At 36.8% G+C, this 27,950-nt stretch overlaps 3 protein-coding genes across 3 annotated transcripts; all 3 read right to left on the bottom strand.

Moving 5' to 3' along the window:
- Positions 1-159: 159 nt before the first annotated feature.
- Positions 160-17,196, bottom strand: LOC117982323 (filaggrin-2-like). Its single transcript, XM_069498678.1, has 12 exons — positions 17,185-17,196; positions 16,548-16,841; positions 16,128-16,294; positions 15,729-15,801; positions 11,782-12,057; positions 11,400-11,537; positions 7,107-7,273; positions 6,774-6,846; positions 3,050-3,115; positions 1,661-1,954; positions 1,064-1,230; positions 160-250 (listed from the first exon to the last, which is right to left on the bottom strand). Exons 1-12 carry the CDS (start codon positions 17,194-17,196, stop codon positions 160-162), a joined length of 1,818 nt encoding a protein of 605 aa, XP_069354779.1.
- A 3,698-nt stretch (positions 17,197-20,894) lies between these two features.
- LOC138402387 (cuticle protein 19-like) lies at positions 20,895-24,667 on the bottom strand. Its single transcript, XM_069498677.1, has 5 exons — positions 24,653-24,667; positions 23,095-23,166; positions 22,493-22,783; positions 21,819-21,985; positions 20,895-20,991 (listed from the first exon to the last, which is right to left on the bottom strand). Exons 1-5 carry the CDS (start codon positions 24,665-24,667, stop codon positions 20,895-20,897), a joined length of 642 nt encoding a protein of 213 aa, XP_069354778.1.
- Positions 24,668-25,810: 1,143 nt separating this feature from the next.
- On the bottom strand, positions 25,811-27,661 carry LOC138402386 (cuticle protein 18.6-like). Its single transcript, XM_069498676.1, has 4 exons — positions 27,650-27,661; positions 26,865-27,371; positions 26,253-26,419; positions 25,811-25,904 (listed from the first exon to the last, which is right to left on the bottom strand). The coding sequence occupies exons 1-4, from the start codon at positions 27,659-27,661 to the stop codon at positions 25,811-25,813; spliced, it is 780 nt and encodes a 259-aa protein (XP_069354777.1).
- Positions 27,662-27,950: the final 289 nt, after the last annotated feature.

The following is a 27,950-nucleotide window of genomic DNA, read 5'->3' as shown; positions in this document are numbered from 1 at the left end:
TATTAGACTAGATAACATAATTATTACTTTACAGAAGGAACAAAAGGGCATAGCAAATCAAGTCAAAAGCTTCTACCTGTTTGTGGAGTAAGAGGAGAGTTACTTTTGCATTGATGCTATGTGGATGATATGAATTATTTTAGAGGATTGGTTATAATTCTAATGATGGGCTAGGACATAATGAGGTTGATGTTGAGGTGCTGGTTGGACGTGCTGTGCGTGTCCAGAACGTTCCACTTGGGCGTTGAAGCTGAAACAAATAACGATATATTTATTAAAAATGGCTTTATAGTTCATACAAAAATATATATGTTATGACGTATTTTCAAACCGTTGAATTTAAACGATCGATTAATATTGTTTCGCAAAAATTTGCACGTGTCGAAATTATTTCCGGTATCTTTTGTTCGAAACATTCAAATTGGAAAGTCTGTAGTAATAAGTAAAACAAGCTAGAACTGCTAAGAGCTTCTCAGACATGAGTTTGGCACGGCGTGGAGAACGCTTGTCTGCTATGTCAGGTGTTTCAACGCTGAATTTCTGGTACTATACTGTATTTGACGAACAGGCCAAGAGGCGCAAATATGAAAACCTCGATGGGAGCTTCGTATTCGTGCCTTTTGGTGTGGAGACCTTGGGGCTGTGGGGCCCGGGGGCTCGAGCTCTTTTTGAAGAAATTGCGAAAAGAGTTATCGTGTCAACCGGGGACCCGAGAGCTGGCAGCTACCTTGGTCAAAGAATTAGTTTGGCCATCCAAAGGAGTAATGCTGCCAGCATCTTGGGTACAATGCCTCGCTGCGGAGTCTCGATGAGGTTTTAGATTTAATTTAATTTATTTTAGTTTTAATTTAATGTTGTTTTTTTTTAGATTTAAGTTTACCTATTAATAGTTTATTAATTAAATTAAAATAAAATAATTAATCATTTTAATAAACTTTGACAAAGATCTTAATCTAGTGCTATCCTTTTGCGAAGGGAGCAATATGAAAGGGATAGCAATACATTAAGAGCTATCATTTTAGTTTAGAGATTGCGAACAACACAATTGGGCACGTTTTCTTACCCATTGTGATCATCAGCACTGTAATGAACGGTACGGACGGTGCCGTCGGCTTCATGTAAACTGTAGGAGCCGGTCACGTGGTCGCCGTCACGGGCCTCGTGCTGTGACTTGATGTCACCGGTGTGGGAGTCAGCTACACTGTATTCAAACTCGTATTTGGGGTGAGCCTGCAATCAAGAAAATGATATTGGTTATTATGACTCATAAGAAATCCTACAGGTATCCAATATCTAAAGCTGGAATGGTAGCAAAGATTCCAGAGTAGAACCAGGCAAGAATACAATATTATCATATAGTTTTAAAGTTCACTCTTCCCTCTACTTTATTGTAGGTAGGTATTATTCTTCTATAATGAATATTAACTAATTTCTTTTAAATAAATATTTTAACTTTGACTTAAAAAATATAAGTCTAGTTGATACGAGTAACAACAGTCTTGACTGCTTCAAATAGTCGACTGCAGACAACCGCAGCTAAAAGTCGCAGTAAGTAGTTGACAATTTACTGCAGTCATCCATTGAAATATAGATAGCTTCAAGCTGTCCGTGTAAGGCCGCTCTAAAAGGTAAATTGGAATAATATAATTTTTGTACTTACATACTCTTCATGTCCTTGAGAGTATCCGTGATGATTTTGATACAATGGGGCGGCGTGGACAATGGGGGCTGAGTGCACGATTGGAGCAGAGTGGATGATGGGAGCAGAGTGGACGATTGGAGCCTGATGATAGGCAATGGGAGCAGCGTGCACTGACTGGATCTGGTTGTATCCGTGTTGGTTATGGGAGATGTCGTGGCGAACGATGGACTGAGACGATGTGGCATGTCCGTGCGGTGCATGTGCGTAGTGTTGCCCGCTGACTGCCATCAGCAGGGTTGTGAAGGTGAGGATCTGTAACGAAAGGGTTTGAGTTATTATTCAAAACATTTTATTAGTAAGTAAAGAGATGATAGTCTTTTTCAAACTATATAAATAGTGCTTGACTGCTATCACACCAATTCCAAATCCAGCAATTCACAGGACTGCAAATACTTTTTATGGTATAATATTGTACATCAAATATTTGAAAAGAGCAACCGCCGAGTTTTTTGCTGGTTCTTCTCGGTAGGAATGGCGTTCCGAACCAGTGGTAGATGCATCCGAGGATTCGAAAGCGCTTTTGAAAGTTTACTTGAATAAAAAATATATTCATTTTCATTTTCAATTAGTAGGATGGTGCCTATTCACTTTTCTTTCTTTCGAATATTGTAACTGGCGGTGAAAACGAAAGCCGTTAAAGCAAGATTGTTAACTACAGGTAAAACACCATTAATTTCTTCTAATTGCTGAAAAATGTATAGTGCTGTAAAACTAAATAGGCCTGCGCTTGGCTGCTATTACATCGAATAAGTAGGTGATGATGTTGCCTAAGGTGAAGCGCTGCCTAGATGATGTCACAATATTGCAACTGGCGGTGAAAAGGGAATTCGGAAGGGCGTTCAAGACAAGACTGTTAATAATGCCTACAGGTAAAACATTATTAATTTCTTCTACTGCTCTAGTAGCAGTTCTTACTATAGGAATCCTGGTCAATTTAACCGATTGATTTTTGAAATCTTTTAAAACTTCAATCATTTTTTCATTTCCTAGCAGTAAGCGGATCTCCTAGTAAGTCTATCATCATATCTCTACTGCTGTACTATGTTTAACTGAGTTAAACCAAACTTGTTTTTGTATGGAGTATTTTTATAATATTCTAATTAAGTTCACTTACTTTAGCGATCATGTTGATGTGTATGGGATGTAATGAACTTCGTAAACGAATGATAAGTACTTCTGAAAGTATCGGGCTTTTATACCAAAAAGTTCTTGTTTGAAGTTATTAAAGGAATAAATTTAAAACGAGTTTTTTAAGTTACAATTGTTTTTATTACGCAAAAGGTATCACTTGATCAGGTGAAAAATGAAGGCCAAACCCTTGCATAAAGTTGAATGCACTTAACTTACTTTTACTCGGCTTGATCTCATCAAATCGCATTTTTGTCTATAAACCTGAATAAAAGACGTTTTCCACTGACACGCCACTGATATGGTTTAAAAATTAAAATTTAACAAAAACTATTGTATCGGGTGTGATAATGAAATGAAAGATGAGCACACGGTAAAGTTAAATCCATACTAATCCATATTTCCATATTAATATTATAAATGCGAAAGTGTGGCTGTCTGTCTGTCCGTCTGTCTGTCTGTCTGTCTGCCTGCTAGCTTTTCACGGCCCATCCGTTCAACCAATTTTGATAATATTTGGTACAGATATAGCTTGCATCCCGGAGAAGGACACAGGCTACTTTTAAGCCCGGAAAATTAGGTAAAGACTCACGCACCGTGGGTTCCGTACTATAATCGTATTTTTTCGACATTTTGCACCATAATACCTATACATGGCATAATATTGTATAGGTATCATATTATATCTTTGAAAAGAACAACCGCCGAGGTTCTTGCGGTCGAAAAGGCATACCGAACCAGTGTTAGATGTATTTGACGATTAGAAGTACTTGTACAAGTTTAATTCAACAAAACAATTATTTTATTTATTATTTATGAAAAAAAAAAATCATTTATTTATAAAACAAAAACTGTTATGCACAAATTAAGTAAAAATATTTTTAAGAATGTAGGTACATGTAAATTCCTTTCATAATGACACCCGGCTTGATATACATAGTTATCTTACGTTGAAAAATGAAAATACTTACTAGTTATTTGATCATGAACAAATTTTTTTAAATGATGTAACTACAAATTCACGATTTTAAGATATTTCCCCTTATGTGTGCTATAAGACCTACCTACCAAATTTCATGATTCTAGGTCAACGGGAACCCTATAGGTTTCTTGACAGATAGACAGACAGACAGACAACAAAGTGATCCTTTTTTTCTTCTGAGGTACGGAACCCAAAAAATATGGTACAGTTGAATCACCGCGGCTACCATAGATAGGCAGTACGCATTAGAATTTGTAGGCTCGTGGTGATACGCTAACTTCTATCTTACCCTATGCGGTAGTTTACGGTCGTACTCCTCTGAGTTGGTGGCCTCGTAGATGGTGGAAGGCCCGGAGTCCAGGTCAGCGGATGATTGCCGAGGGATCCCAATGTAGTGATAATGTTGGTAAAATCGCAGCGCACCGTACCGCATTGCACCGCACAGCACGATTTTATGGTTTGGATTTTAAGGTAATAAGAGTTTAGATAAAGTAGTGTATAAAACTCTACATATTTAGGTATTAAAACACTCATGGGATACTATTAAAATAACGAGCTTCAACGCTAATTGAAAGTGTGCGGTGCGGGGAAGTGGGAGTCGAGGTATCGCTTGAGCATCTAGCTTTTCTAACAGCTACAGCGTTTAAATGAAAGCTTAAACTTCTCAACGGCAGCTATGAAATGCTCAACGAGTTGCACTCAGACGCCTGAGCTGCCTCTGAGAGTCTCGATTCCAATGTCTACTCTGTAAAAAAGCAAGCGCTTAGCTGCTGAAAACTTGCTCAGTTCATAGTAGGTAGACAGACGTAGGGGTGGCAACAATAAACCAAGTGGACACAGTTAATCACTATAGCCACGGTAATAACATTACCGTGCTATAGCTAGCCGCGCTATGCCTCGGCGTTACACTGTGCAATTTCGTACGATAAAAGGTTACCCTCACACTATTTCATCACACTAATCGTCGGCAAGCTGCCAATCTAATTACACATGCACAGGAATTTTTTGTGTTTTGAAGTAAAATCTTTTTTTCTTTACTGTTTTTGTGCTACAAGTTTCTTATAACTTGTTAACTTACCATCTTGAATGGTTTATAACGTTTCTTTTGGCATACGAATTACAACTTATGGATGTTCAGGCACGTTCCTACATAACCTGTAGTAAAAATATGCAGAGGTGGTACACAGTGACTCAATATTAAAGGTGCACGGTGAACCATAGTTTATTGCTGACATCTTATAGTTTATCCATACTAATATTATAAATGCGAAAGTGTGTCTGTCTGTCTGTCTGCTAGCCTTTCACGGCCCATCCGTTCAACCGATTTTGACGAAATTTGGTACAGATATAGCTTGCATCCCGGGCAAGGACATAGGCTACTTTTTATCCCGGAAAATTAAAGAGTTCCCTTGGGATTTTTAAAAACCTAAATCCACGCGGACGAAGTCGCGGGCATCATCTAGTTTATAATAAAAATGGTTAAAATTGAGAGATAAAACTAAAAAGATATCTAACATAGGGTATTAAGTTAAAACATTAGTTTTAGTTTAAAAAGTTATAGACTGGCACATACAGGTATTGACTAGACTAAGCTTCGAAGATATATCTGTTCTAAAACATAAAAATAATTCTAACGCTGGATTAGCAGCTAGTTCGTTATAAACTACTTCGGTTCACTGAGTACCACCCCCTCGGTTCATTGTGTATCAAGGAGTGTACGCAGTGAATCATTTTCCTATTTTGAAAAAAATAATGCTAAAATGTGATAGTGATGAAAATATGCAAAAACCTAGTAGATGAGTTCAAACTTCATTAAATTGCGTTAATAGAGTCACTAGCGTTTAATGCAATTTGTGCATTATAGATCACTATAAAAGTGGGTGGAGTAATAACTGCTCGAACTTTTTATGGTTCATTACTGCCACCCTAGTCAATAGGCGTGCAGCTTTAAGCTCAAAGATTATTAGTTATAATATAGTTAAGGAAGTTAGGGAACAATAATTCGGTAGGTTGCACTGTTCACCGTTTCGTTGGAGAAGTCTTCAACTTTCTGGATCCAAACGAATAACGCCTTGTTGTATTATCAACGAAATAGTAGTCTTATAAAAGAGGCAAAAAGCTTGTATAGAATCTTCTTTTAAAGTTTTCTATCTATTTCCCGAAGTGCATTAAACACACATAATGGCTCTAGAACTGCAAAAAATGCAAATAAACTAATGGGTCGGTAATACTTGCAAATTTTCGATGGGTCGCTTTAAAAATAAACAAAAAACGATAAGGTAGGTACATATTTTTTTTAAATAGATTCGGTTGTAATTACGAGCTTAAAATAACCCCACTTTCGTTCAAAAGTAATCATATCAATTTTATATCATGACACATTTTCACATGTCACCAGCTACGCGTATTTAGGCTTGGCTAAAACATTACTGTGAATACTAATAATGAATAGCTATGATTTATATTCTACTAGCTGATCCCCGCGGCTTCGCCTGCGTAGATTTAGGTTTTTAAAGATCCCGTATAGCCTATGTCACTCAGGAATAATGTAGATTTCTACTGGTGAAAGAATTTTTAAAATCGGTTCAGTAGTTCCAAAGATTACCCCCTACAAACAAACTTAACGACATTACCTCTTTATATAATAGTATAGATAGCTATTAAAGGAAACGAAGTAAACACCGGACGTCATTTTGTAGTAAAATACGAAATATATTAAGCAGGTATAGAAAATTCGTTTATTTAATTGCACATAGAAGTAGATCGCTATTTGAAAATAAGACTAGATAACATAACTATTACTTTACAGAAGGGACAATAGGACATATAGGACATAGCAAATCAATTCAAGAGATTCTACCTGTTTGTAGAGTAAGCGGAGAGTTACTTTTGTATTGATGCTATGTGGATGATACGAACTATTTTAGAGGATTGGTTATAATTTTAATGATGAGCTAGGACATAATGAGGTTGATGTTGAGGTGCTGGTTGGACGTGCTGTGCGTGTCCAGAACGTTCCACTTGGGCGTTAAAGCTGAAACAAAATAACGATATCTTTAATAATAATAATAAAACAGGCATGACGTCTTTTTCATTGATGTATATTGTATAATGATTTATTAATTATGATTGTTTCTTGAAACTTTTGCTCCAAAACATTCTCTTTGTAAAGTCTGAAATGCTAAGACAAGCTTAGGGTTTCTTAGGCTTGAAATTGGTGCCGTGGCCGCTAGGAGACTTGTCTGATATGCCAACGCAGATTTTCTGGACGTTCTAATGTACGGATTGTCTTACCCATTGTGATCATCAGCACTGTAATGAACGGTACGGACGGTGCCGTCGGCTTCATGTAAACTGTAGGAGCCGGTCACGTGGTCGCCGTCACGGGCCTCGTGCTGCGACTTGATGTCACCGGTGTGGGTGTCAGCTACGCTGTACTCAAACTCGTATTTGGGGTGAGCCTGCAATCAAGAAAATAATGTAGTTTATTACAACTCATTAGAAAGTTCGTCTCTCTACTGTGATATGAACAAAGCATGAGGAAACCTGCATGTCTGAAAGTTCTCCTTAACGTTATCAAAGTTGCTTTAAGTCTGCTAATCCGCACTTGGCTCGCGTGGTAAACTACATGGCCAAACCCTTCTCATTATGAAAGAAGACCTAGTGAGCCGGTGATAGATTGATCATGGTGATGATGATACTTACATACTCTTCATGTCCATGAGAGTATCCGTGATGATTTTGATACAATGGGGCGGCGTGGACAATGGGAGCTGAGTGGACGATTGGAGCAGAGTGGATGATTGGAGCCTGATGATAGGCAATAGGGGCAGCGTGCACTGACTGGATCTGGTTGTATCCGTGTTGGTTATGGGAGATGTCGTGGCGAACGATGGACTGAGACGATGTGGCATGTCCGTGCGGTGCATGTGCGTAGTGCTGCCCGCTGACTGCCATCAGCAGGGTTGTGAAGGCGAGGATCTGTAACGAAAGGGTTTCAATTATTATTGAAATCAGTTTTTTAATTACAGGATGACAGTGTTTTTCAAACTATTAAAATAGTGCTTGACTGCTATTGCACCAATTAGTAGGATGGTGCCTATCAATTATTCTTTAGAAGGTCCCAATATTGTAACTGGCGGTGAAAACAAAATATATCAAAGCAAGACTGTTAACTACAGGTAAAACATCATTAATTTATTCTAACTGCTGAAATAGGTATAGTGCTGCTCTAGTAGCGGTTCTCATAATAGGAATCCTGCTCAGTTTAACCGATTGATTTTTTGAAATCTTTTAAAACTCCAATAATCTTTTCAGTTCCCAGCAGTAAGAGATTCTCCTATTTAGTCTCACTTCATGTCTCAATTGCTTCACTTTATTACTCAGGTAAACTCAATCTGATTTAATGTGGAGTATTTTTAAATTTTTCTACTTAAGTTCACTTACTTTAGCGATCATGTTGATATGTGTGGGACGTAATGAACTTCGTAAACGAAAGATAAGTATTTCTGGAGTTCTCAGGCTTTTATATCAAAAAGTTCTTGTTTGAAGTTATTGAGGGTGTAACTTTAGAACGAGTTTTTTAAGTTGCGATTGTTTTTGTTACGCAAAAGTTATCACTTGAACAGGTGAAAAATGAAGGCCAAACCCTTGAAAGTTGAATGTACTGAACATACTTTTACTCAGCTTGATAAACTTTCTCAAATCTATGGTCTATTTTGGTCGACTTCGTCCGCGTGAACTATACAAATTTCAAACCCCTATTTCACCCACTTAGAGGTTGAATTTTCAAAGACCATTTCTTAGTGGATGCCTAAGTCGTAATAGCTATCTGCATGCCAAATAACAGCCCGATCCGTCCAGTGGTTTAAGCTGTGCGTTGATAAATCAGTCGACTGACTGATCTATCAACGCACAGCTTAAATCAATCATTTTATATTTAGTCTTGAGGTATTCTTTATATTATTGACACTAGGTTCTGAGTTTTTTTGTGTAAGTATACAATAAAGAGTATTTTATTTCATTTATTCCTTCATTTCATTAAATGATGTAAAATATTAATTTAGGCTGGGCACCCATTGGAGATCTCTGCCTAAATCACTGCTACAGACTACTAAAACTACTATATTGCCTGAACATCTAGCCTTTCTAGCAGTATAGCGTCTAAATGAAAGCTTACACTTTTCAACGGCAGCTATGAAATGTTTAACGAGTTGCACTCAGACGCCTCAGCTGCCCCTGAGCGTCTCGATTCTGTTAAGAAATCAGATGCTGAAAACAAGCGTATGCTCAGTTTAGGTAGACAGGTAGTCAATGGGCTCATTGGTAGTTAATGGGTAGCTTCAAGTTAAAAGATAGTTGGTAATTATATTATGTAAGTACACTAAGAACAATTTTTCTTGTAGGACGATTATTGTCTGTTATGTTACATCTGGAAGTCTGCCACTGGTATGAAAAGCAGATTATACCAAGGTGAGCAAAATAATAACAATTAAGTAGACCTAGGTCTAGGTCTGGGACTAGGACTAGGCTTGACTTGTTAGTCATCACCTGACTAATATAATGTTGATGAATGATGACGTTGCTGATACAATTGATATATTCTTAAAAAAATTGTTTTGTCTCATTAATTATATTACTTGGACCAAATTTCGTAAGTTTGGCAATAATAATTTGATACGTTGAAAGAAGCCTTCAACTTTCTGGATTCGAACGAACAACGCCTTGCTGCAGACATTACCAATAGAATAGTAATACTTGTTAGATGCAAAAAGCTTGTGAAATGAAACGATTTGTATAGAATCGCCTTCTCGCCATTCTTAGTGTCGTCACTATACCGACACATAAGGGTCTGTAGTACGTGATGTATGTAAAAATATGAGAATGTTTTACTGACTCTTAAAAAGTAAGTAATAACACCTAATTATTTAAATTGTTTTTCTATTGGTTGATATAACAAAACGTGTGTATAAATGCACCCATTGTTTTACAAAGAAAGGTCATTTAATAATATTCATTTTCAACTAGCTGATGCCCGCGACTTCGTTCGCGTGAATATATATGCTTTTTGAAAATCCCATAGGAAATCTTTGATTTTTCAGCATAAAAAGTAGTTTATGTGTTAATTGTTCTGAGTATAATATATCTCAATTGCAAATTTCAGCCAATTCCATCCAGTAGTTTTTGCGTGAAAGAGTGACAAACATTGGCACACACACATACGCACATACAAACTTTTGCCTTTATAATATTAGTATGAAAATAACAATCATTGAATACAGAAATTGGTCACAGATTTTTTTTATCTATATCCCAGAGTACCATGTTCACTAACGCAAGTTTATATTATGATATTGATTAATGAATTAACACGTGAAAGAGCATTTATATACCTATAGATATTTAATATATAGAGTCGCATATAAGCGTTCCATCGAAAATCTGTAGGTATAATCATAATAAATTTGTCAAATCATGATTATTTATTTACTTTGCACAAATATGGTAGGTGTATGTATATTATTTACATGGGGTCTTAAAAATTAGGTAATCACATCACATATCCTATTACCGACCCATTACTATAATTCGAATTTTTTGCAATTCTAGGACGATTTAAGCTATAAAGCTTATAGAACGTTGCTGCAATTACCTTGTAGTATTTTAAAAATAAACAAAAAAGTCAAGTAGGTAACTACTTATCAAAAAGTTGCATGGTTTTGCATATGGGCCGTTAATTAGCTGGACTAACACAATCTCGGTTGCATTAGCTTGATTATTAACCGCCTGCACATGAGTTTGAAAGTAATCAGATCAATTATATGTAATACCTAACACATAGTCTTTTTACATATAAAAGCTGTGAGTTATGTTCTATAGCAGCTGTTAAAGGAGACGAAGTAAACACGGGATGTCTTTTGTAGTAAGATACGAAATATATAGGAAATTCGTTTATTTATTTGCACATAGAAGTAGATCGCTACTTGAATAGACTAGATAACATAATTATTACTTTACAGAAGGAACAATAGGACATATAGGATATAGCAAATCAAGTCAAAAGCTTCTACCTGTTTGTGGAGTAAGAGGAGAGTTACTTTTGCATTGATGATATGAACTATTTTAGAGGATTGGTTATAATTTTAATGATGAGCTAGGACATAATGAGGTTGATGTTGAGGTGCTGGTTGGACGTGCTGTGCGTGTCCAGAACGTTCCACTTGGGCGTTGAAGCTGAAACAAATAACGATATATTTATTCAAAATTGAATTATAGTTCATAGAAAAAATATGTTATGACGTATTTTTCTAACCATTGAAGTTAAGCGATCAATTAATATTCTTTGCAAAAATTTGATGTGTAAAAATTATTTCCGTGATATTATATATCCGGTATCTTTTGCTAGAAATCACTCATATTGGAAAGTCTGTAGTGTTAAGTAAAACAAGTTCAGAGCTTCTCAGACTTGAGATTGGTGCTGCGTGGCTACTACGACGCTTAAGTCTGATATGACAGGTGTTCCAACGCTGATTTTCTGGTACTATACAGATTGTCTTACCCATTGTGATCATCAGCACTGTAATGAACGGTACGGACGGTGCCGTCGGCTTCGTGTAAACTGTAGGAGCCGGTCACGTGGTCGCCGTCACGGGCCTCGTGCTGCGACTTGATGTCACCGGTGTGGGTGTCAGCTACGCTGTACTCGAACTCGTATTTGGGGTGAGCCTGCAACAAAAAAAATTATATAGTTTATTACAACTCATTAGAAAGTTCGTCTCTCTACTGTGATATGAACAATGCATGAGGAAACCTGCATGTCTGAAAGTTCTCCTTAACGTTATCAAAGTTGCTTTAAGTCTGCTAATCCGCACTTGGCTCGCGTGGTAAACTACATGGCCAAACCCTTCTCATTATGAAAGAAGACCTAGTGAGCCGGTGATAGATTGATCATGGTGATGATGATACTTACATACTCTTCATGTCCATGAGAGTATCCGTGATGATTTTGATACAATGGGGCGGCGTGGACAATGGGAGCTGAGTGGACGATTGGAGCAGAGTGGATGATTGGAGCCTGATGATAGGCAATAGGGGCAGCGTGCACTGACTGGATCTGGTTGTATCCGTGTTGGTTATGGGAGATGTCGTGGCGAACGATGGACTGAGACGATGTGGCATGTCCGTGCGGTGCATGTGCGTAGTGCTGCCCGCTGACTGCCATCAGCAGGGTTGTGAAGGCGAGGATCTGTACCGAAAGGGTTTCAATTAACATGCAAAACATTTTATTAGTTAGTAAAGGGATGACAGTCTTTTTCAAACTATTTTAATAGTGCTTGACTGCTATCACGCCAATTAGTAAGATGGTGCCTATTCACGCTTCTTTTGAAGGTCACAATATTGTAACTGGCGGTGAAAACAAAATATATCAAAGCAAGACTGTTAACTACAGGTAAAACATCATTAATTTATTCTAACTGCTGAAATATGTATAGTGCTGCTCTAGTAGCGGTTCTCATAATAGGAATCCTGCTCAGTTTAACCGATTGATTTTTGAAATCTTTTAAAACTCCAATAATCTTATCAGCAGCAGTAAGAGAATCTCCTATTTAGTCTCACTTCATGTCTCAATTGCTTCACTTTATTACTCAGGTAAACTCAATCTGATTTTATGTGGAGTATTTTAAAATTTTTCTACTTAAGTTCACTTACTTTAGCGATCATGTTGATATGTGTGGGATGTAATGAACTTCGTAAACGAAAGATAAGTATTTCTGAAGTTCTCGGGCTTTTATATCAAAAAGTTCTTGTTTGAAGTTATTGAGGGTGTAACTTTAGAACGAGTTTTTTCAGTTGCGATTGTTTTTGTTACGTAAAAGTTATCACTTGAACAGGTGAAAACTGAAGGCCAAACCCTTGAAAGTTGAATGTACTGAACATACTTTTACTCGGCTTGATAAACTTTCTCAAATTATATTTTGGTCTATTTTGGTCGACTTCGTCCGCGTGAACTACACAAATTTCAAACCCCTATTTCACCCCCTTAGAGGTTGAATTTTTGAAAACCCTTTCTTAGCGGATGCCTACGTCATAATAACTATCTGCATGCCAAATAACAGCCCGATCCGTCCAGTGGTTTAAGCTGTGCGTTGATAGATCAGTCAGTCGACTGATCTATCAAATCAATCATTTTATATATTAAGACTAAAGGTATTCTTTATATTATTGACACTAGGTACCTACTAAGTTTTTTGTGTAAGTATACAATAAAGAGTATTTTATTTCATTCATTCCTTCATTTCATTAAATGGTGTGAAATATTAATTTAGGCTTGGCACCTATTGGAGATCTCAGCCTAAATCACTGCTACAGACTACTAAAACTACTATATTGCCTGAACATCTAGCCTTTCTAGCAGTCATAGCGTCTAAATAAAAGCTTACACTTTTTAACGGCAGCTATGAAATGTTCAATGAGTTGCACTCAGACGCCTCAGCTGCCCCTGAGCGTCTCGATTCTGTTAAGAAATCAGATGCTGAAAACAAGCGTATGCTCAGTTTAGGTAGACAGGTAGTCAATGGGTTTATTGGTAGTTAATGGGTCAATGGGCTTATTATATTATAGTGAAATATCCTCAGGAGATGTTGACGGTGTCGGGGCGAAACGTGCGTCGAGTGTGTTTTGGGATTTGTGTGGTGCTGCGTGGTGGTGGTGCGTATTGCTTGCCTGGTGGCTGCTTTTTCCGGCATGTTTAGCAGTGGGAGGGCGGGAGGTGCATTTCGGATGCTGCATGTTGCACCATACAAATTAAGCCTTTGGTTCATTGTATATCATGGTCTTCCGCAAAGTAACGCCTGCTTCTAAACAACATGTAAAGGATGTTTCTGCCAATAGAGAATTTTGAATTTTATCTTGAGGACAACTGAAAACTCAACCAGTTGCTTCCACGCTTTCACGCACAGATCTTTCACGCAACTTTGTCACTAGTCATCAATTGTATAATGTTGATGACGTTGCTGATGTAATCAATATAATCTTAAAACTTTTGTTTTGTCTCATCTTCTCTGTAATATAAAAATGAATCACTAAATGTGTTGCGCATCGCAAATCTCGAGAACAGCTGACCCGATTTCGCTAATTCTTTTTTTATAGTATTACTTGAAGTACGAAGATGGTTCGTACGGAGAGAATTAGAATTCAACCTCCCCCTCAATTTTCTAAACTCCACCCGAGCGAAGCCGGGGCGGTTCAGCTAGTTCATTATATTAATTGGATCAAGTCTTGGAAGTTTGGCAATAAAAATTTGATACGTAGCACTCTTCACTGGTACGTTGGAAGAATGCTTCTCGGCTTTCTGGATTCGAACGAACTATACGCCTTGCCGATATCACCAACAGAATATACTCGTAAGAGGCAAAAAGCTCATGAAATAAAATGATTTGTATAGAATCGCCATTCTTATTGTCGTCGCTATACCGACACATAAGGGTCTGTGATACGTAACGTACGAGTATGTAAAAATATGAGAATATTTTACCGACGCTTAAAAAGTAAGCAATAATACATAATTATTGAAATTGTTTTTCTATTGGTTGATATAACAAAACGTATGTATAAATGCACTCATTGTTTCACAAAGAAAGGTCATTTAATAATGTTTATTTTCAACTAGCTGATGCCCGCGACTGCGGTCTTGTGAATATATATGTTTTTTGAAAATCTCTTTGATTTTCCAGCATAAAAAGTAGTTTGTGTTAATTCTGAGTATAATATATATCAATTCCAAATTTCTGCCAAATCCATCCAGTAGTTTCTGCGTGAAAGAGTAACAAACATTAACACACACATATATCCGCTCATACAAACTTTTGCCTTTATAATATTAGTAAAGTATGAAGATAACAATCATTGAATACAGAAATTGGTCACAGAATTTTTTTATCTATTTCCCAGAGTACCATGTCCACTATCTTAAGTTTATATTATGACTAGCTTATGCTCGCGACTTCGTCCGCGTGGACTACACAAATTTCAAACCTCTATTTAACCCCCTTAGGGATTGGATTTTCAAAAATCCTTTCTTAGCGGATGCCTTAGTCATAACAGCTATCAGTAGTTTGAGCTGTGCGTTGAAAGATCAGTCAGTCAGCCAGTCAGTCAGTCATCTTTTCCTTTTATATATTTAGATATTGTTTAATGAATTTACACGTGTAAGGGCTTTAATATATAGCTATTTAATATATAGAGTCCCATATAAGCGTTCCATCGAAAATCTGTAGGTATAATCATAATAATCATAATCATTTATTTATTTTACTCAAATATGGTAGGTGTATGTATATTATTTACATGGGGTCTTAAAACTTAGGTAATCACATCACATATCCTATTACAGACCCATTACTGTAATTTGCCTTTTTTGCAATTCTAGGACGATTTAAGCCATGAAGCTTATAGAAAGTAGCTGCAATTAACTTGTAGTATTTTAAAAATAAACAAAAAAGTCAAGTAGGTACTAATCAAAAAGTCGCAAGGCCGCTTGCACATGAGTGTGAAAGTAATCAGATCAATTATATGTAATACCTAACACATAGTCTTCTTTACATATAAAAGCTGTGAGTTATGTTCTATAGCAGCTGTTAAAGGAGACGAAGTAAACACGGGATGTCTTTTGTAGTAAGATACGAAATATATAGGAAATTCGTTTATTTATTTGCACATAGAAGTAGATCGCTACTTGAATATTAGACTAGATAACATAATTATTACTTTACAGAAGGAACCATAGGATATAGCAAATCAAGTCAAAAGCTTCTACCTGTTTGTGGAGTAAGAGGAGAGTTACTTTTGCATTGATGCTATGTGGATGATATGAACTATTTTAGAGGATTGGTTATAATTCTAATGATGAGCTAGGACATAATGAGGTTGATGTTGAGGTGCTGGTTGGACGTGCTGTGCGTGTCCAGAACGTTCCACTTGGGCGTTGAAGCTGAAACAAAATAACGATATATTAATTCAAAATTGAATTATAGTTCAGAGAAAAAATATGTTATGACGTATTTTTCTAACCATTGAAGTTAAGCGATCAATTAATATTCTTTGCAAAAATTTGATGTGTAAAAATTATTTCCGTGATATTATATATCCGGTATCTTTTGCTAGAAATCACTCATATTGGAAAGTCTGTAGTGTTAAGTAAAACAAGTTCAGAGCTCCTCAGACGTGAGATTGGTGCTGCGTGGCTACTACGACGCTTAAGTCTGATATGACAGGTGTTCCAACGCTGATTTTCTGGTACTATACAGATTGTCTTACCCATTGTGATCATCAGCACTGTAATGAACGGTACGGACGGTGCCGTCGGCTTCATGTAAACTGTAGGAGCCGGTCACGTGGTCGCCGTCACGGGCCTCGTGCTGCGACTTGATGTCACCGGTGTGTGTGTCAGCTACGCTGTACTCAAACTCGTATTTGGGGTGAGCCTGCAACAAAAAAAATTTTATAGTTTATTACAACTCATTAGAAAATTCGATTCTCTACTGTGATGTGAACAATGCATGAGGAAACCTGCATGCCTGAAAATTCTCCTCAACGTTATCAAAGTTGCTTTAAGTCTGCTAATCCGCACTTGGCTCGCGTGGAAAACTACATTGCCAAAACCTTCTCATTCTGAAAGAATACCTGTGCTCAGTAGTGAGCCGGCGATGGATTGATCATCATGATGATGATACTTACATACTCTTCATGTCCATGAGAGTATCCGTGATGATTTTGATACAATGGGGCGGCGTGGACAATGGGGGCTGAGTGGACGATTGGAGCAGAGTGGATGATGGGAGCTGAGTGGACGATTGGAGCCTGATGATAGGCAATAGGGGCAGCGTGCACTGAGTGGATCTGGTTGTATCCGTGTTGGTTATGGGAGATGTCGTGGCGAACGATGGACTGAGACGATGTGGCATGTCCGTGCGGTGCATGTGCGTAGTGCTGCCCGCTGACTACCATCAGCAGGGTTGTGAAGGCGAGGATCTGTAACGAAAAGGTTTAATTATTATTTACCTAACATTTTATTAGCAAGTAAACGGATGATAGTTTTTTTCACAAATTTCGTCACTGGCAGTAAGCGAAACCGTGGCCGAGTGGTCAAGGCATCGTGCGCGAACCCTGAAGATGCAGGTTCGATTCCTGCCGGTCACGCAATTTTTGATATGTATTTAAAAATCTTTAGATCATTGATCTTTCTTTGCGGAATCATCTTTTAAATTTACAGTAGATAGGGAGTTATCATGTCTTTACTGCGTCACTGTTATATCTTTTACTTGGTAAACCAAACGTGGTTCTCTGTGGAGTATTTTTTATAATATTCACTTACTTTAGCGATCATGTTGATATGTGTGGGATGTAATGAACTTCGTAAACGAAAGATAAGTACTTCTCAAAATCTCGGGCTTTTATACCAAAAAGTTCTTGGTTGAAGCTATTAAGGGTGTAAAATTTAAACGAGTTTTTTAAGTTGCAATTGTTTTAATTACGTAAAAGTGATCAGGTGAAAAATGAAGGCCAAACCCTTGCATAAAGTTGAATATTCTTAACTTGCTTTTACTCAGCTTGATAAACTTTCTCGGATCGCATTTATGTCTATGAACCTGAATAAATTACAAGTTTATCCACTGACGCGCCACCCAAACGCTAATAAAGAATAAATTAACAACAATTTACTGTTACATTTAATTTTTTTATATTATTCGGGCTAGTTACTAAGTTCTAACTAACTGGTGTACAACAAAGCATATTACATTTATTTAATACATAATTTAATAGGGTCTTGGACTGTAGTAAAAAAGTGATGTGATTTTTTGTATAGCGGTAGTTTACGGGGCTAGAAATCTAAATATATAAAAGGAAAAGGTGACTGACTGACTGACTGACTGACTGACTGACTGGTCTATCAACGCACAGCTCAAACCACTGGACGGATCGGGCTGAAATTTGGCATGCAGATAGCTATTATGACGTAGGCATCCGCTAAGAAAGGATTTTTGAAAATTCAACCCCTAAGGTGGTGAAACAGGGGTTTGAAATTTGTGAGGTCCACGCGGACAAAGTTGCGAGCACAAGCTAGTCATTATTAAAGAGAATAAATTAAAAAAATCATGATCATCTTTCATCATCATCAAATCATTTTTATTTATTTTTAACATAATTAATTTTTAACGTCATACTATACGGAAAGTGAATAATGACGTCACAATGCATAAACGACAAATATTTTTAAATTTTTTCAACTTAAAAATAGTGTAATTTCTACTGGAAAGTATTTTTCATGTTAAAAAATTGAAAAATATTTGTCGTTTACGCATTGTGACGTCATTATTCGCTTTTTATAATTATGTTAAATATAAATAAAAATCATGATTTTTTAATTACTCTCCTAATTTAATTTTTTACTCTTTAATAATGAATTCTAGCCCCAGAAACTACCACTATACAAAAAAACACATCATTTTATTACTACACTGGGACAACCCTCCACCTCCCATGGCCCCACCAACCTCTCGGTTATATGGGCCGAATCGCGGGAGGGCGCCCGTTCGGTACTTGCTCTTGGGATTTTCCCGGGGCGCCTTCTTGACTCCCTACAAATTATTTTTGTCTCTTCCTTGTCCCTTATGCTCACTCTCCCCCCTTGGGGGCTATACTATATATATATATTTTATTACTACAGTCCAAAACCCTATTCTATTACTGACATAATATTTTGATTCTATTTAATAGTAAAATAGTGTCACCTGAGCGGCTAGCTTTTCTAGCAGCCGTCGTCTAAATACAAGCTCAATATTCTCAATGGCAGCTATGAAACGTTCAAATCCTTCTGTTCAGATGCCTGAGCGGCCATCAAATATCTCGAATTTAATGTCTAAGCTGCCAGTAATTAGACACAACTGTAGAAAACAACTGCAGAAAACTGTAACTGTAGAAGTCAACATAATTATGCTGAGGAAGCTCTCATCTGAAAGCTGAAAGCTCTCTCTATGCTGACTAAAACAAACCTACTGAAAAACTTATAAGCATCATACGTATTTTCAGTTCTGAAAATGCAATTGACATCACCAGCATCAAGTGTGCCGTAAAATTAATGAACAGAAAACCTCTGGTGAGATCTGACGCTATTGAATTTATCTCGCGCATTTTCAGTTTTTAATCATACAATTCTTACTGTTTTTTTATTTGATGACAAAGAAATTATTATTTAGCCCTTGACTGTGAACTTATACCCTTCGGACGAGTCTTGTGAGTCGTCATTTATTACTCCCTCCCCTATGACGCGGCATTGACCCCGCGGCACCTGTGACCTACCTATGCAACATTCGTTGACCTCTAGTGTCAGTCAGATGTTTTACTTGCAATAAATTGCGAACTAAGATTGCGAACTTAAAAATACAGGATTACTTTTCACTTTTTTGTGGTATCTTATCAGTACTTTCACCTATAGTACGCGACAGGTCGAGATGTCAATCGGGGTATGATGCGTGAGGACGCTCCACACACCCGCACGTCACCCACGCTATCCCACACCGGGTTAGTACGGAGGCTGTGTGGCTGTGCGGGGCGCACTTACCCTGATTGTTATCTCAACCCGTCGCGTACTATATCTTCGTTTTCGCTAGCGTTTTAACTACAACCTGTATAGGTATATCAAATTCTCATCAAAATCAAAAGTAGTACAAAAGATCAGCTAGTATATAAATACCTAATTGTTTATTTATGTTATGTTACTCTTTCGTACTCATATTAATGGTTTTAGTGTGCTGAAAATATCAATTATTATTTATTACGCCTACTAGTGCTAATAGTAAAATTTATTCCTCGATGAGCGACCTCGTGCATTCCGGCCTATCTACTCCTGAACAATAATAGTCCACCAAGGTAATAGGCTGCCGTATTTTAAAGCATGCTCGAAGGTGTCATCGGCACCTACGAGTGCGTAAACACCGCGCCAGTATCTCAAGATAAATGTCGGATATACCGCTACGCTCAGTAGTGTCGCACATACATACAAGCGTCCGAATTAGTTTTCACTTTCTGGAATATGAATGTATAAGCTTTGCCTGTGGAGTTCTGTAATATATGTGGTAATAATTTTATTTTGTTCATGATACAAAGTTATCACAAACGAGATGGACAAAATTTGCCCCACGCTGAACTATGCCTATCATGAACATAATGCCACGACTGCAAAACAACATGCGACTTTTTTCTTCTTAAAATAGAAGATTTTTACTATTAAATGGCAGATATGTAATCTCTGTACATTTATTAAATGGCACATAATATATTATCATCTCTGTATGTTCTGGGGCACGCCTCCATAAAATTTTTGTCCATCTCTTTTTGTTTTAGTTTGCTATGATTGATTCCTTCTCCTAGTATGAAATAGAATAGGTACTTATTGAGTTTTAAAGTAGCTTAAGTAGGTATCTCTCTAGTATCTACCCAAAAATTTCAGTAGGTAGTAACTCAAGACTGCTTCTATTCTATCCAATTCGAAATATCCACGCAAATTATTATATTATGTACCTATTGAGTATGTAGTCCAGTTCAAGTTAAAGAGTAAGTAGTACTCTTGTCTCTGCTTGGCTATGAAAATAGACTTTCTTAGAATTTTAACTTATTTATGTAATCACAAACGTATGTATATTATGGTAGCTAGTAATGTATTTCACACTTTTCTTTTTCAAAAGTTGACTTTTAAATCTGTATTCAAAACTAGCTGCCCTGGCGAACTTCGTTCCGCCTAGCAGTGGATTCAAATTTAAAAAAAAAATTATCTCCGTAAGAACCATCGTCTTACTTCAAGGAATATTATAAAAAGAATATTATAAAGAATTAGCGAAATCGGTTCAGCTGTTCTCGAGATTTGCGATGACCAACACATTTAGTGATTCATTTTTACATTATAGAGAAGATAAGTAACGAAATAAAAGTAAAAAAAATACACTTCGACTAGATTTATTTTGTAAAACATTTTTCTTATAATAAAATCAACTATAAACTACTATAAAAACAATATGATATCAAGTTTTAATGATGAGGTTGGTAACTATGTACTGGAGCATAATGAACTGGTGCGGGCTGGGCGTGGGTCGATGGGGCTGAGTTTTCCACTTGCGCGTTAAATCTGAAAAGTACATTTTAGTGATATTATTTTTCGTGTTGTAAGCAATAGTTCAAATGCTTCTGGGATTTTTTTAAAACCCTGAGCATATAAAATATGCAATATTGTGAAATATGCACGATGGTAGTATCACAGAAGGAAATCAACGCATGTTGTACAGTACGCGACATAAAGTACATCGGCCTTTAGAATGACATTTCAACTTTGTAGAGCGTTGTCTCTGTCACCTATACCTATATGACGTTTTGTCGGGCTCAATGACAGGGTCCGCTCTACAAATTTGCTATCTCCTTCTGATTGTAGATGTGTATTACTTTCTGCCGCGTACTGCTATAACTTTGTATGTGTCATGATTTATAAAGCATGTCAAACTGCCAAACACATCTATAATACGTAGCGGCGCTCTGCAGTTTAAATGCTTCCACACAGATCTATGTATTGCAATTTTTAGGAGCTACAAATTATATTATGATATTATCATCCTGTGTTACTATCGTCACGTCCTAGATACGAGGACCACGATGAAGAAGATTTTAATGAATTACCAACTCAATAGTTTGGGATCAGTGTATTTTGAACTACACTTTTCTTCCAGTGCTTATTTATTTGATACGTTGTTCTTGGTTTTGTTAATAACTGTACAATAAGTATCTTATGATCACCATCAACAACAACCGATAGACGCCTATAACTGCTAGACATAGGTCTTTTGTTGGGATTACCACGCTGTCTAAGTCTAGCAGCTCCCTTATGATCCTACCGAGAGTAAATCTGAAGATCAAGACATACGGCTAGCTTGTCAAAGCCAAGTTCTTAAAGTCTTTCCTTACCCATTGTGTCCATCAGCGTTGTAGTGTACGGTGCGTACGGAACCGTCAGGCTGGTGCAGACTGTAGGAACCGGTCACGTGGTCACCGTCGCGAGCTTCGTGCTGTGACTTGATGTCACCAGTGTGTGTGTCTTGTACGTTGTATTCGAACTCGTATTTGGGGTGAGCCTGAAAAAAAGTATACATTTAAAGGATTTTTTACAGCTTGTGTTATACCATAGGAATTTCAGGTCTTAGACTCTGTTATTACTTATTAACTGGTTGTAGACTATGAAAAAAATCAATTTGACTAACATCATGAGAATCAAGTTGGCCTTTTTCAAAGTCTGCTACAATTGTCTATCTTTACACCAGCTATTTCATTGACGTCGTTTCTTTTATTACCGTTTGCTATAATTTAGTTAATTTTTGATTCCGTTTCTCATTACGGTTTATGTCCATTTCACTTTTATTCACAAAACATGGGATACAATTATTTGAATAGACCCATTTTGCTCATTTTGATAGATTTTCTAATATGGAATTTTTAGACGTTTAAATGGTTGTATACTAAATGGTATGATACTAAATCATATTTTTGCTCATCTTCCCCGAAAATTTAATTAGGAAAAACAATAACGAAATCAATATATTGCTTCATACTTCTTGTATGTAGTAGGTAAGTTTAATACTTACGTAGTAGTCCACATGTCCATGTCCACCTTGGCCGTGTCCATGTTGGTTATATTGAAGAGGGGCGGCGTGGGCTACGTGCTGGATAACTGGGACATGGTGAGCTTGATGGACAATAGGGGCCTGGTGAACAATAGGGGCAGCGTGTATGGCCACTGGTGCATGACCGTATCCTTGTTGGTTGTGGGAAACATCATGACGGATGATGGATTGAGAAGATGTTGCGTGGCCGCCTTGTTGGTGTTGGTAATGTTGCGCACTGGCTGCCATCAGCACAGCGGCGAAAACGGTGAACTGTGGAGAGGAAAATAAATTAGATTTATTTCAAAATGCTTAGTATTTTACTTTGTGTTAGAAAGAAAACAAAAAATGGTTTTGATTGCTTATAATTCACTGTATGATAGTTCTTTATCAAGCTCCTTTGTTATCTACACTAATACTATAAAGAGATATAGTTTGTAAGTTTAAATAAAGGGGGTAGTCTCCGGAAATGTGATGATCCGATTCTGAAAATTCTCTCACTGATTGATAGCTAGGTATATTATTCCCGAGGGTACTTTTTCAATAATGAATAGATAAGCTATTTAAATATATAATTAACTTACCTTAGATATCATATTGGTATTTTTAGGGTTGAACTTCGTAAGCGAATGATACATATTCAAAACCAGTGGGGCCTTTTATATTAAAAATCACTATGCCCTGGTATGTCTCAATAGTGGATATGTTACGTATTAAACTGGATCTCATACTCGAAATTGTTATCTGAAAACAAGTTTAAGAAATTCGGATTGTTACACTTGCAAATTATGTAAGCTTAATACCTAATTGAACCTATCGCGCGTTGTATGGGTGAAATTTTTGCCTGAAGCTTTCGCCTTTAGCATACCAACGTACTCGCGTGTGGTAGCGAAGCTATTAACAACTTTATGCCTTTGAATTAAAGGCGTTGACGTTACATTACCGCAGCACGCAATGCATCGGTGTGTTAACCGTGTATCAGGAAAAAAGGCTGTCCGTCCCCAGGATGCAACCTATCCGTGACTTCATCTAAGTAGAATTACGTTTGTTTAAATCCTGTGGGAACTCTTTGGTTTTTCGGGATAGTAATTAATTTGTATCCTTCCCCGTGATGCAAGCTATCTATGTACCAAATTTTAATGATCTAATATTTTATAATGATACTAGCTGCCCCGGCGAACTTCGTACCGCCTAACAGTCGATTCTTTTTCAGGGTTCTTTTTAAATTTTTCTCTCCATAAGAACCATCCTCGTACTTCAAGGAATATTATGAAAAAAGAATTAGCAAAATCGGTTCAGCTGTTCTCGAGATCAGCAACACATTCAGCGATTCATTTTTATATATAGATTTTAATGAATATTATTATTAACAAAACGGACGAAAGTGACTTTCGCACTTATGACTGTAAGTACTAAAGTTCGCTTTCGGTGAAACATAGCAAATCATTATTTGTCTAAATTAACTATTTAACTAGGTACTTGCAATACTGCAATTTATTCTATTGAACCGCCATAATTGGTACTAAAAGTCCATACCTAATAATAATTTTGTAATTGTTGAATACACAAGATCAAAAAATACAGCGAATTTTATTTAGCGGATAAATAAGAAGTCGAGCCTTGCAACTGTGATAAAATTTTGATTAAAACAGTTTTATTTGATATAGGCCAACTGGACAATAAAGCGCCATCTCCATGGCCCACGGGTGAGGGAATCACAACGAGTCGAGTCCAACCTACTATCATCGGTAAGAGTATCTGATAGTATCGCCCTGAGGAAATTGTTCTATAAGAGTTGTATCTGTTGGTGGCACGGCGAGACTATCGCCGCGATTCTCTCATCCGTGGAGATGGCGCCTTAGAAGCAGATTAAGGTTGAAATTTAAAGAGCGCTCTTTGATTTTGCTCAGACTTAAGTTAGACTTAAGTCAGAGTTAAAACGAGACAGATTTATGTGAGAGATATAGCTCTGTCTCGTTTTAACTTCTAAATCAGAGTGCGCTCTACAGATCTCACCCTAAGACTTTACCACAAGTTTGGAAAACAGACTCTACTGATAGTCGAGTGTTGATAAGAAAAAGGGATATTATGTCAATTTACTCATTTACGATATTGATTTATATAAGTTAAATATTTCTTTACAAAGTGTAGAACCATATTCGTTTATACAAATGATGTTCGCGACTTAGTCCGCGTAGAAATACAACCTTCTGCAACCAATCCACAGGATTGGAACCTAAATGGATTTTTAAAAGATTCCGTGGACCTCTTTGATTGTCTGTGGGATAAAAAGTAGTCTTTGTCCACATCCAGGATGCAAACTATCGCTGCACCAAGTAAATGATGTCAACTTCATACATGTAGATTTAGGTTTTTACAAAATCTCATGGGAAACTCTTTGATTTTCCTGGAAATATGCCCTTCCCACTGGGGAAGGGCATATTTCCAGGGAAATCAAAGGGTTTCGCATACTGATGCGAGCTATCTTTGTATTAAATTTCGTCATAATCGGTTAAATGGGTGGACGTGAAAAGCTAGCAGACAGGCAGATATACAGATACACTTTGGGATACTTCAAAAAAAGCCGTGATAGCCTAGTACTAAAATACAGGAAGTTAATTTGTGGGCTAAGATCAATTCTATTCGTTCTCATTCTGCGATAGATTTGTGGTGTGGAGGTATGCAGTCATTTTTTTTTAACTGATAACTTAACTAGTTTCAGTTGCTCATATATAATATGCATTATCTATGACTCTATCCAACATATTACATAGATCAATTAAAGTCTAATAGGTTATTAATTACTATTGTACCTGAATATATTTTAAAATACAATTCAATAAAAATAACCTTATTTCATGAAAGTCAACTTGTGTCACAAGTATGCTACATCAAGCTCGATCACGGGTTCAAGCATATTGTACTGAACACCCACTCAACTCTTTTTAAAAAGCCTTCCTTTATTTTTCTGTATATTATGCTAATATATTTTAGTTAGGCTTTATTAAGAAATTAGGTATTAAAAATAACAAAAACAAACGGACTTATAATATTAGTGAGTAGGTATCGACTAACACTCACACTAATTACGACCTAAGTATCTCATGAGTCATGACTCATGATGGGTGAAAGTGAAAAGACAAGTGTATAATTGGACTAGATTTATTAAATTTGTTGCACTAATATATCTTATTTATATGACAGAAAGTAATGATGACAGTGAAGATGACGATGAGGTTTTACGTGTTCTGCCGCTTCATTCTGTTCATGTTTTATTAATCCTCCTGTTGGTGGTGGATCCTAATGGTGATGGGCAAGAGCATACTGTGGGGCGTGATGCGTGGCTGGCTGGGCGTGTGATGAGTGACCGGTATGTTCAACTTGAGCATTGAATCTGAAAAACAAAACAAAAAGACGTTAGAAAAACCCAGCACCTATCAATCAATATTTGCTTCACAAAAAAATAGATAAAAATGTATTTATCATCATCATCAGACCAATCCATAGCCGGCTCATTACAGAGCACGGGTCTCCTCTCAGTATGAGAAGAGTTTGGCTGTAGTCCACCAAGTGCAGATTGGCAGATTTCACGATGTTTTCCTTGCCCAATAAAACATTGTTTTCCTTCACCAATATTTGTATAACTCCAAAAAGTTAAAGGTGCATGCCTGGAATCAAACCCCCGACCTCCAGAATAGGAGGGGGATGGCGTAATCACTATCTGAAGATGAAGATCCTTTACCCATTGTGTCCATCAGCGTTGTAGTGTACAGTGCGTACGGAACCATCAGGTTCATGCAGACTGTAGAAGCCGCTCACATGGTCGCCATCGCGAGCTTCGTGCTGCGACTTTATGTCACCAGTGTGCGTGTCTTGTACGCTGTACTCAAACTCGTATTTTGGGTGAGCCTATAAGAAGATTTAGATTTCATTATTTATTTACTGAAAGAGTATATTATCAAAACACCTTGGTTAAATGGTAACCGCCAAGAAGGCCTTGATTTTTCCTCTAATGTTACAAAATATAATAAGGGGACTACCACAAAAACCCATACATCCTTACAAAACTTAAACAAGCGTTTGATTATGTTTATTTTAAACTGACGGATTTCTGATAAACTGACTGATAAAAAAAAAATTAAAACTTCGCTTTTGGCCTCAGTTAAACTTTTTTTTTAGCACAGTGGCGGTAATTACTACTATTTAGAGATTTAAATAAAAAAATAAGTATTAATTAATAAGTTACCTAAACACTAATTGTCTGATGAGAATATATATTTGGATTTGTACAAAAGATTGAAACTTAATTTTCATTAAAATATTTTAAACTACTTATTAGGCAATAAATACTTACGTAGTAGTCCTGATGGCCATGGGCATATTGATGCTGATTATAATGGTTGGAATGTTGCAAAGTTATGGCTGGAGTGGCGTAGCTGGATACACGACGGATTGCAGGAGCTTGGTGAATTATGGGACTAGCATGATACGTTACGGGTGAAATGTGATGTTGAGCAATAGGTCTCACGTAATGAGAAAGAGGTGCAATATTATGTGTGACTGGTGCAACATGTGCAACAGTCGCATAGCGATGAGCAGGAGCAACGTTATAAGTGATTGGGGAAACGTGATGAGTTAGAGGGGTGACATGATGTACAGGGGCAACATATTGAGTATGGGCTATAACCGGGGCGGAGTGAATCGCAATGGGTTGATGGTATGCTGGCTGAACGTTGTATCCATGTTGATTATGTGCAACGTCGTGACGGATTATAGATTGTGAAGACGTTGCGTGACCATAATTTCCTTGTTCATAGTGTTGTGCACTCACTAATAGGAGTGCAGTTGAAAAGAAGATAGCCTAAAATCAAAAAAGAAAATGAGTTAACACTTATTGTAGTAATAAATTTAAAAAAAAAATCTTTTTTATTCAAATAAACTTTTACAAGTACTTTCGAATAGTCGGATGCATCTACCACTAATAGATAAAGAATCTGACTTTATTTGTGGTAAAGTTACATGATTCACTTCAAATATAGTTTCGAAAACCACAAGTTCAATGTTCAACTTTTAGATAGTTTTTGTAAGATTAAAAAATGAAACTAGTTGACAAGCTACGAGTATTCAATGGATACGTACCTTAGATATCATTTTTACGCTAACTAAAGTGAACTTCGTAAACGAATGATATTGAGTCAAATAAAACGGTCCTTTTTATATGGTTAAAAATCTCGTTTTAAAATGACGAATTTTAATAATAAGTAGGGCAGAAAACTGGTGTGTAATGCATGATATTTCTTATTGCATAATATTAAAAAAGTTTTGGAATTCTATAAAAGTAAGTAATAAAATTGCACACTGCTTTAAATGGCTTAATATACATATTATTTTGGTCATACATTTGACATGTATGCTATATAAACCATGTATACGCAGTGAA

The sequence above is a fragment of the Maniola hyperantus genome, chromosome 5, assembly GCF_902806685.2.
Source record: "Maniola hyperantus chromosome 5, iAphHyp1.2, whole genome shotgun sequence".
Classification (NCBI taxonomy): Eukaryota; Metazoa; Arthropoda; class Insecta; order Lepidoptera; family Nymphalidae; genus Maniola; species Maniola hyperantus.
The sequence above is the reverse complement of the archived record's forward strand: the minus strand, read 5'-3'. Positions and strand labels throughout refer to the sequence as shown.

Excerpts from the sequence above, each read along its gene's own strand:
- LOC117982323 (XM_069498678.1), bottom strand. Across the intron at positions 15,802-16,127 it reads AGTGCTGATGATCACAATGG|CTTCAACGCCCAAGTGGAAC; the intron begins GTAAGACAATCT and ends ATTTTGTTTCAG. Across the intron at positions 12,058-15,728 it reads CTCAACATCAACCTCATTAT|ATCCTCGCCTTCACAACCCT; the intron begins GTCCTAGCTCAT and ends CTTTCGGTACAG.
- LOC138402386 (XM_069498676.1), bottom strand. Across the intron at positions 26,420-26,864 it reads ATGGCCATCAGGACTACTAC|GCTCACCCAAAATACGAGTT; the intron begins GTAAGTATTTAT and ends ATCTTCTTATAG. Across the intron at positions 25,905-26,252 it reads AACGCTGATGGACACAATGG|ATTCAATGCTCAAGTTGAAC; the intron begins GTAAAGGATCTT and ends TTTGTTTTTCAG.
- LOC138402387 (XM_069498677.1), bottom strand. Across the intron at positions 21,986-22,492 it reads ATGGACATGTGGACTACTAC|GCTCACCCCAAATACGAGTT; the intron begins GTAAGTATTAAA and ends ACTTTTTTTCAG. Across the intron at positions 20,992-21,818 it reads AACGCTGATGGACACAATGG|ATTTAACGCGCAAGTGGAAA; the intron begins GTAAGGAAAGAC and ends TGTACTTTTCAG.